Source organism: Trichoderma ghanense (assembly GCF_004382785.1).
Source record: "Trichoderma ghanense strain CCMA-1212 chromosome Unknown scaffold_0, whole genome shotgun sequence".
NCBI lineage: Eukaryota > Fungi > Ascomycota > Sordariomycetes > Hypocreales > Hypocreaceae > Trichoderma > Trichoderma ghanense.
The window spans coordinates 514,078-523,396 of NW_027395663.1; the positions used below are offsets into that span (position 1 = coordinate 514,078).

A 9,319-nucleotide genomic window follows, 5' to 3' on the forward strand; every position below is an offset into this window, starting at 1 on the left:
TTAGTCCTGGGCAGTGCTAAAAGCCATTTCATGCTACGCAGTACCTTAGTCTTTAGAGAGTCCCAGGTGGTTGTGCGCCATCACCAAGGCTTCACCTCAGGAGCATCGAGGTCGCCGGCCACAGTGAAACCTTCAACGCAACCACACAATCAAGCCCAGCCCAGCCTCAAACCACGCCGTTCAGGCGCTCCGATTGGGCAGGACGCCATGGCGCCGGTCTTTGCATCGGCGTGGGGAACCGGCCCTTGTCGAGCTCCCAGGAATGAGTGACTTGCCATTGGTAAGGATCCGCACCAGGCATGACAGCTGCCTCTAATGCCATCAATGTACCCCCAGACCTTGCGCTCAAGCTGCTACCGATGCCCAGCGGGCGATAAGGCATCACGGGATGGTGATCCGTCGATTCAGGCCGAGGCGTGAATCAAGCTAACTGTACATATGGGGTCCCTGGTCGTGGGGCTTGGGAGACGAGCTGCAGCAGCGAGTACCTGCTACTTACCTGAGACTCGCAAGCAGCGCTCGTAGGTACCTTAGTACGGCCTGCTGTCTCGAGCGATGCCGGAACTGCCAGTGACATGCACAGTTCCGCAGGTAGCCAGTACATACTTGAGCTCTCGTTTCCCTTCCCCTTCCGATCATCCCACCGTCGTGGCCGTACGGAATCATTCACCCATGTACATATAGTACCCAAACGTACCTTGCGCGAGAGACTCCGTACAAACACGGGCCTGCACGGGCAAACAGCGCTTCACCCTGGGTCCAGCGCTTCGATGAACAGGAGCCGAGAGTCATAGCGCAGGAAGATTCCGGAGTCGAGCGCCGTGTCGCCACGGGCTACCAGAACAAGGTTTCTGCCTCAAAGACGGACTCCGTCCAGGCGACGAGAGAGTACTCGATAGCCGCAGCGAGCGTTGGGCGGCAGATGCGGTAGCCGGCAGGTAGCAGACACGCAATACTGTACGGAGCCCGGCGCAGGCCAGGCCGCTTTGAATCAACCGCCTCGGGCCACTTCTTGAAGGTCGCAGCAGATATCCGTACTGTAGCAGCTGGCAGGCGGCCGGTAGCAGGTACTTGTGGCCGTGGCTCCAGCTGCGGTGCCTTTTGACTTTGTCCATCCCGGATGCTGCTCATCTCGCCTACCTTTACCTGGGCCTCTTCGTCACACTTCTCGTCCTCCGGCCTCTCACCACCTTCAGCTTCCCCCAACGCTCACAACCTCATCGTCCCTTGCCTGCACGCCCGCTGTCGGTCTCGCATCTTCGCCCGCCTCACGCCTAAAGTCACAGCCTTGCGTCCACTGTACCGTCGCATCGCCCTGCGCCTATTGATTGCCCTCTCGCCCGTCTGCCGCTCTTAGAGCCTCGCATTCCATTCACCCTTCAGCTCGCTCGGGCCCGCTTCGCTCCTCAGCTGTCGTCCCCTCTTCAGCGGCTTTCAGCAGTCTGCGCAAACCATATTCACAGACATTTTCCTAGAGTTCGGTCTCGGCTTTGGCTCCGTGCTCGTCGAGATCGCCCCTCTCTCTGCCTGGCGTAGCCACCGGACCCGAGACTCTGCTCAGCACAGAACCCTCGCCCTTTGGCGTCAAGCTGAGCATGTCTTCGTCAATCAACATTCCGGCAGGACCCTCGTCCTCTGGTCCGCGATACGGCCTCTCCGCCGAAACGGTCGGCAGCTCGTCCGACAGCTCCTACTCTAGCTCGCCTTCGCCCTCGTCCCCGTCTGCCTCTCCCAAGAGCAAGGCCAAGGCAAAGGGAAAGGAAAAGCAAACGGCCACGGCGCTCGAAAGTCGCCGACCAAGCCTGCTTAGTACGTCGCCCTGCCTCTCCTTCTTGAATGTTTCTTCTTTCCTCTTTCTTTTTCTTTTCCCCTACATCCTTTGGCCGGTTCAGGAGCTGCCAGTTGGCACAGCCTAATACGCCGTGTGGCCCGCCTTGTGTAGCACCCGTTTGCTGACCACCGTTGTACAGGCTCGGCCTTTTCCAAGCAGGAGTGTACCGTTATCAATATTGGCTCACCCGACGGGCCCCCACGACTCGTAGGTTTCCTTTGCTCTCGACTCCTTGTTCTAATCAGGTTGATGGAATGTGAAAATGTGCTGACGTGTAGCTCACGCTAGATCTCGTACCTGTCGTCCGCTCAAGGCTTCATGTGGAACCCTGGTATGTTTGCCGGCAACAAGCAGCTTGAAGGGAACCATGGCAGTCAACAGCGGCTAATTTACTGCCTCTTTAGAAATCTTCCTGCCGTCCTACATCGACTGCGACTACATTCCCCTGGAGAACCGACGAGACCCCGTACACGAAATACATCTCACGGACGAGGAGATGAAGAATATGCTTCCTCAATGAAGATTATGCCTTGCCTTATTGTCGCCATTACGCACCATACCCCTGTTTTCTTTTCTCCTCCGGGACCCTGAATTATCTAGATATCCTTTTTTCCCCCCCCTCTCTCGCGACATGTCTACTCGACTTTGTTATTAACCAGTGTCGGTTGGCACCCGACGGCGTCAAGGCCTCGGCACTTGTTGATTGGTTGGCCTCGTTGGCTCTTCTGGGTGTATACGTCAGGCGGCCGTGACGGATCGCGGACGGTGAGCCCGGTGGTACTTGGTATTCTCTGGAGGGCTGTTGGCTCGGTGCGCCCTCACGGCCGTTTGGCGTTTGCGCTCGTGTTTACGATGCGATGTTGGTATTGGTTTCGGTATGTCACTTCGGTATTTACGGTTTACTGGCTTCTGGGCCTCAGCCGGATCGGTAGGCTGGGGAGGCTTGCGGTTCTTTTTGTTTGTTCTCTCTTTGCGCTTTGTTAGCCAGGGGACTAGGGTAGGTAGGTAGTTACCTAGATACGGAATTTCTACTCAATTATCTGCATACGATCAGGTGAATGGCAGAGGTGCTGCGCGAGGGAATCGCGTGCACCTCTCATCACCACACTGACTTCCGGTCCGATCCATGGAGCCCAGTCTTGCCAGTGCAGCGGCTTAAGCGTTGGGCTGCCCCGCATATCGCTGGAGGACCCCAGACAGCCCCAAACTTATAGTAGCTGTCCACCAGCCAACCAGCCCCCCAGGCCTTCACTGGGCTGGTACCGCCCAGGTGCTGCTGCGCTGCGCAATGGATGCGCTACAGAACCCGAACCCTTCATGACGATTTCAGGTTGGTATAAGGTAGGTAGAGCTGGGCTAAAGGTCTCAAGGTACATGTACGTCACAGCGCTGGTCATTTGATATCTACGGAAGGATGCCTATAATGAGAGCTTCAACGAGCTTGGATGCGCACGTTGCATGACTTACTACTACTACTGGAGGTAAGAGTGATGCGTCGGAGGTTTGTCTCAATGCGAGCCCTGACTTTGTACTATTACGTTGGAGAACGAGAGCAAATCCGTAGGTAGGTACGTCTACTAGTACCTAGGTACCTACTCAGGTTAGTAGTGCTGGAAAGTACACAGTGTGTGGACACAAGGGTGTTAAGACGGCCACCTTGATGGCCGCTACGACTTCGTCTCTGGCACAATTCACCCCATCTGATGGATATAGTAATATCCCTCTGTCTCCTCCTCTGCTACATGGTCTAGTTTTCTTTCATCTCTCCATCTTTCTTGATGCGCATGTGAGAGGATTAAGAAAAAGCCTTGTGAGGGTGTCTTCGGCATGGCATGTACCAAGGTGAGAACTCTGCAAACATGAATGCCATGATTGCCAGCTACGTCAAGTCAAGCCGCTCATTTCCCTCCTAATACTCTGCTATGCACCGACAGGCCAATTCAGACCATTTCATCACCTGGATCCTCTTTGCGAACACACCCTGAAATCGCGCAGGGACAAGGACCACAGCCGATTGCACACAAAAGACTCGCTGCTTCACTGGTAGGCCGCTTCTTGCAAAAAGTACTTTCTACGTAATACCAGGTATCTTAAGTACTACACGCCTCGGCACTGGGCAAGGTGAAGAAGAGCAGCCCCCACTCCAACACCGAGCCAGATCCAGGGTACGTATCCGTGCCGTTTCAGTTTACCTTGACGGGCATCCAACGTTGCCTTTTTTTGCACCAAACTCCATCCCACCAACGAACGCGACGACAAGCAACGCGCCTGGCGCCACGATTGATCGAATTGCATGATTGCATTCTGCAGTTCTAGCGACGCAACCAATCTACTTGTCTACTTTGTCGTACCTTAGTTGCCTTTACTTATCATTGTCTCATCGACTTTCATAGCCCTGTTGAGAGCTGTCGACATTGAATCGGAAAAGGGCTCCCTTTCCTATGGACGTATGACCTCAACAAGTCACAACACACCAAATCGACTCTCGGCCATACTCCGAAGACACTAAAAGACTCGAGTTCTGCCTCCGCACATGGATTCCGAGTCCGTCGTCGCGCAAGTCCAGCGCAAAATCGAGCTCCAGAGCCCCGAGGACCTCGCCTACCTCATCACCAACGTGCGCAACGCCGCGGTCGAGCACCTCAACGAGGCCTTTCCGCCCGTGGACGGCGCCGAGGAGGATGAGCTGCGCATCCAGATCGAGGTGCTCGTGAACGAGGTACAGCTTTTCGTCCCTTCGCTAGACAAAAATCGGGAGAATGCAAAGATGGAGAAAAGAAAGACCCCCCCGCTGACACTTGGGCGCAACCACAAAAACAGTACATCAACAAGACCTTCTCCCTCGCCGCCCCCAACCTCACCATCAACGGCCTCCCCGTCCCGCCCGCTGCCATCGTCGCCGCCGCCGCCGCCATGCCCCCCGACACCGTCTACGAGCCCTTCGACACGCGCAAGCGCCGCCAGGTTGCCGACCTCATCACCCAGGAGGAGAAGCTGCTCGAGGACGTGGCCGCGCTCAAGCGCTCCGTGCCCGCAAAGGTCGCCGCCGAGCACGCCGAGCGCGTCCGTGCCGCCATGCGGCAGGACGAGGACGACCTCCGCGAGCGGGTCGCCAGGGACGCGGCCGCGGCCGAGGCCAGTGCTGCCGCCGGCGGGCTGCTGCCGGGCGTCACGAGGCTGCAGCGGCAGGAGGGCGTCGAGGACGGCTTCAAGAGCGCCGTTCAGGGGCTCGGGCGGCTGAAGAGGGACATGCCGGCCGTGGTGGCCAAGATGGAGCGGGCGAGGGTTGCGGGCGAGTATGTCGTCACTAGGGGGCGGTGATGGTCCCGGCCGACGACGACGACGACGACGACGACGACGATGATGATCATGATGGGTTATGACTGTGATGAATGATGCATCAGAAACATACGGACGTATCAGAGACGCAGAGATGGGGGTATTGTATTACGGTGAGCCACTTTGTTGGGTCATGGCAAAAAGGGGGGGGCGCATACGATCAACAGTGTGGGCGATGCTCCGTTGCGGGTGCATCTGCAGTTGCTCACCCCCCATGTGCCTGAGTCCTGGTGTTTGATTCGGGCGTTTTTACAGCTTGTTTTGTTAGCGATTGGCAGGGGGTTTTCAAATGTTCAGGCGTCAAGGGCATATATAATATCTAACGACCAATTTTACGGTCAGTAGGCAAGCTAAATGCGGGCTTGGTGGACAAAGCTCGTTGGATTATGCGTTCTCATCACTTTTGATTCCTGTTGTGATCCTTCGTTCGGTTGCCATGGTGTCCTCTGTTTGTTGACCGGGGGGGCGTGTATCGTCATGTCTCCCCCAGTTGTCGGCATGATGGAAATTAGACCGCGTAAGCAGACAATTTTGTTCGTAGAAAATGGGGCGGGATCTGGACGCATAGCCTGTGCTACCTAGCCAGCCGCTCCCCTCAATCAATGCCAAAAGTCCAAGGTCAGATGCAATGCCCAAACGAAACCCTTCATCTACTGACAAGAATGACGATAAATCTTCAAACATCAAACACTACTGTGTATGTATGCGAAAAAAAAAAAAAAGTATGTGAATAATTCAAAGAGCTAGTAGCTTTCCCTGCTCCTCTCCTGTATGTTAGTTAACCCTTGCCTCTTCCCCTCTTCCGTCTAAGATCCCGTCTTCCCGCTGTAGCCCATGGTAATGAATTTTGTTCTTTCTCGCTGGTCTCTCTCTCTCTCTGTCTCTCCCGCTGTGTTTGAATCGAACCGATCTGCCGATCCCACAAGCCCTTCCCAAGAGCGTAAAAAAGAGTCACAGGTGGGCTTTCTCAAAGAGTCTGTCTCACAATATAGACCCCGTCTCCCAAACACAACCAACACAAACGCACTGTATAAAGAAAAGATGAAAGCAAAAGGGAAAAAAGGGAAAAAAAGGGTCGACAAAGAGAAGTCCCGTTTAAGCCTTCTTCTCCCACTTGGCGGGCCTGGCCCATTGAGGGTCGTGCCACGGGCCGGCATCGCTGTTCTCGCAACCGCCCTCGCAGGAGCAGGTGCCGCCAAACTCCTTGGGGATGTTCTCGGCGGGGATGTGCTTCAGCAGCTCGCTCTGGTAGCCGCTGCCGAGGATGTTGATCTTCTTGACGGTGACGGGGTCGAGCCAGCCCTTGACGACGCTCCAGACGGTGGAGAAGCCCCAGGGGGCGTTGATGAGGAAGAGCTTGCCCAGGCGCTCGGGGTAGTAGTTCTGGGAGATGACGGAGGCCTGGCGGACGTACGAGTACACCTGGGGCACCTTGGTCAGGGTGACGCCCTTGAGGTCCATGATGGTGCAGCACGTCTCGAGGAGGTGGCCGGCCTTGCGGGAGCAGGCGGGCAGACGAGGGTCGGCCACGCGCTCGTACTCGACGGCAAGGTTGGTAAGCATGCGCTCGGCCGAGGTGATCTTGTACATGGCAGCGAGGTCGATGCCGCCCAGCGTCTCGATGTAGACAGGGCGACCGTCCTGATTGGCAGGTATTAGCTTCCGCGCGGCAAAGACAAGACTCGGTTCGTCTCATTCGTCTCTGGTTCCATCGTTTCTCACATTGTCAATCTTGTGGTAGAACTGCTTGTAGTACTTGGAGATCTCGGCCTTCTCGGGGTAGTCCCAGGTGGGGAGGATCTCGTCGAGCTTGATCTCGGCGCGCCACTTCTCGGTATCGATGAACCTGATGGCGGTCAGAATCGGCAACAGACTAGGGTTGAATAAAGGGGGGGGGGAAGGCAGGGAAGCTCACATCTGCTTGGCAAGTTCAACGTCGAACTTACGCGCTCGCAGGAATCGCAGCTGTAAAGAGGCAGCAGTGTCAGCCGTGTCCTTGTCCATCCACCGATCCGTCTTGCTGCTCATATCCCATTGGCCCGCAGCCCAACGCAATGCCGCAAGCCATCCAGGCGGGAATTCCATACCAGTGTCAGCGTGTCTAGGCGCTCGGTGAGTCCCTCAGCCTCGAGCAACATGCGCAGCTGGTGGACCTTGGCCTGCTGCTCGGGCGTCAGATGGCCGGCGTGGCCCTCGAGAGGCTCGGGAGCCTCAATGGGGAAGTCATAGTGGTCGTATTTCTCGCTGAGTTCTAGGGGCGCCATGGCGGGGGATTTGATCTGAGGCTGACTGTGAGGGGTCACGGGAGGAGGAGCGGATGGAGACTTGGTCGATGGAGGCGAAGAGGATGACGGCGGAGAAGAGGGGAGGCGAGAGGAGGAGGAGGGAGCAAAGATGGAAATTATATAAAAAGGGGAGCGGCGAGGTCTGGAGGAGGATCCCTGGAACCTGTAATTACCAGTGCTTGCACAGCGTGGCGGTATAAACGGGTGAGCTGGCGCATGGTGGGGACTCGGCGCCGTCGTCAAGGCGGTGTCCCGAAGCGGGCTAGCGCAGTGCAGGCCGCGCGGGCAAAATAAAAAACACGGGGGCAGATTTGCATGTGACTTGTCACATGGCGATAACAGATCTCTCAGTTTCTGACGACTTATCGTATTACTAGTATCGTCAGATGCTTGCATCTTTTCCAACCCCTGCAACTCCCCACGCTGCTTCCACGCAGAACCCACGGGACACAGCCGACTCCTCTCGTCTCGATCCGGCTTGCCTGGCCTTCGATGGCGAGCACTCTCACGCCTCCACCATGAGGAGCCCGCCCCTGCGAATCAGCGTCAACGTCGCCGTCCGCCAGATTCACAGCGCCGTCGCTGCGCCGCGCCCGCGCTCGTTCCACCTCACTTCACATGCCGGCCTCCCCCGGCGGCGCAACTTCTTCACGTCGAACCCGTATCTCTCCTCACAGCCCGGCAGCGACGACGCGACGACGCCTGTACACGAGCACCATGACCAGCAGCCTCAGCCCGGCCCTGCCAACGCCAACGCCAATGCCTCGCCGGTAGCCAAGCGCAAGCCCACCCGGGCCACGCCGACCAAGAACTCGCTGCGCCGAGTCGCCATCATCGCGCAGCAGCCGAAGCGGGGCGGCGGCGGCCAGGGCAGCAGCCCCGGCGGCTTCGACGCGGCCGAGGCCGACCCGTCCAACATGGTCAGCGCGACGTGCATCGCCGAGGCCTTCAACATGCCCGTCGTGCTCGAGATCCTGTCGTCGCACGGCTTCGCCATCGACCCGGACGGCACCAGCTTCGACGCCGCCGAGGTGGTGCACGCGCGGGGCGTCAACGGCGGCGACATCTTCGTCTTCCCGTCGGGCACCATCGTGACGTGGTCGCTGCCGCCCGACGTCGTGACGCGGCAGATCCTGCGGGCCGCCGAGGAGCCGCACCCCGAGGCGCTGCGCGAGGTCGAGGACCTCGAGTTCACCACGGACAACAGCCGGGAGACGAGCACGCTCAAGGGCGACGTCGTCGTGCTGGGCACGCGCAAGGAGCACAAGGACGGCGACTTCCTCGACACCACGCTGGCCAAGGTGGCCTTCTCGTCGGGCCTCGCCCGCAGCACCAAGCTGGCCGTGCTCGAGTCGGCGCTGACGTCGTACTTTGAGAGCACGAGGAACATCCCCGCGCTGCTGTCCCAGGGCGCCGGCGTCCCGCTCAGCCGCCGCTTCATCCTGCAGAAGACGGGCGAGCTGCTCAGCCTGCGCGCCAAGCTCAACCACTACTCGGAGCTGACGGACAACCTGCCCGACATCTTCTGGGACAGCAGGTCCGAGCTGGGGCTCGAGGGCTACTACGACCAGGTCGGCCGCGCGCTCGACGTCAACGTGCGCATCCGCGCGCTCAACCAGAAGATGGACTACGCGCAGGAGATTGCCACGGTGCTGCGCGAGTTGTCGAGCGAGCAGCACGGCACCCGGCTCGAGTGGATCATCATTGTCCTCATCTTCGTCGAGGTCGTGTTCGAGCTGCGGAGGATCGTGATTGAGTACAAGGAGAGGGCGGTGCTCAGGGAGCTGGGCACCGAGGTGTAAGCATCTCGATCAACTTTCAAGGGTAGCAGTAGCAGTACTTTGAGCACCCGCAGATGATACAA

At 58.0% G+C, this 9,319-nt stretch overlaps 5 protein-coding genes across 5 annotated transcripts; 3 read left to right on the forward strand and 2 right to left on the reverse strand.

The window, feature by feature from the left end:
- Positions 1-834: 834 nt before the first annotated feature.
- On the reverse strand, positions 835-1,131 carry CCMA1212_000183 (uncharacterized protein; the record flags this gene model as incomplete). The annotated part of the gene is made up of 1 exon (XM_073697664.1): positions 835-1,131. The coding sequence occupies one exon, from the start codon at positions 1,129-1,131 to the stop codon at positions 835-837; it is 297 nt and encodes a 98-aa protein (XP_073563897.1).
- A 464-nt stretch (positions 1,132-1,595) lies between these two features.
- Positions 1,596-2,351, forward strand: CCMA1212_000184 (uncharacterized protein; the record flags this gene model as incomplete). The annotated part of the gene is made up of 4 exons (XM_073697665.1): positions 1,596-1,809; positions 1,971-2,038; positions 2,120-2,162; positions 2,236-2,351. The coding sequence occupies 4 exons, from the start codon at positions 1,596-1,598 to the stop codon at positions 2,349-2,351; spliced, it is 441 nt and encodes a 146-aa protein (XP_073563892.1).
- A 2,013-nt stretch (positions 2,352-4,364) lies between these two features.
- Positions 4,365-5,152, forward strand: CCMA1212_000185 (Kinetochore protein mis14; the record flags this gene model as incomplete). Its single annotated transcript, XM_073697666.1, has 2 exons — positions 4,365-4,550; positions 4,652-5,152. The coding sequence occupies 2 exons, from the start codon at positions 4,365-4,367 to the stop codon at positions 5,150-5,152; spliced, it is 687 nt and encodes a 228-aa protein (XP_073563891.1).
- A 1,113-nt stretch (positions 5,153-6,265) lies between these two features.
- On the reverse strand, positions 6,266-7,434 carry CCMA1212_000186 (Sec14 cytosolic factor; the record flags this gene model as incomplete). Its single annotated transcript, XM_073697667.1, has 4 exons — positions 6,266-6,811; positions 6,893-7,016; positions 7,086-7,135; positions 7,258-7,434. The coding sequence occupies 4 exons, from the start codon at positions 7,432-7,434 to the stop codon at positions 6,266-6,268; spliced, it is 897 nt and encodes a 298-aa protein (XP_073563894.1).
- A 539-nt stretch (positions 7,435-7,973) lies between these two features.
- Positions 7,974-9,257, forward strand: CCMA1212_000187 (Required for meiotic nuclear division protein; the record flags this gene model as incomplete). Its single annotated transcript, XM_073697668.1, has 1 exon — positions 7,974-9,257. One exon carries the CDS (start codon positions 7,974-7,976, stop codon positions 9,255-9,257), a length of 1,284 nt encoding a protein of 427 aa, XP_073563893.1.
- Positions 9,258-9,319: the final 62 nt, after the last annotated feature.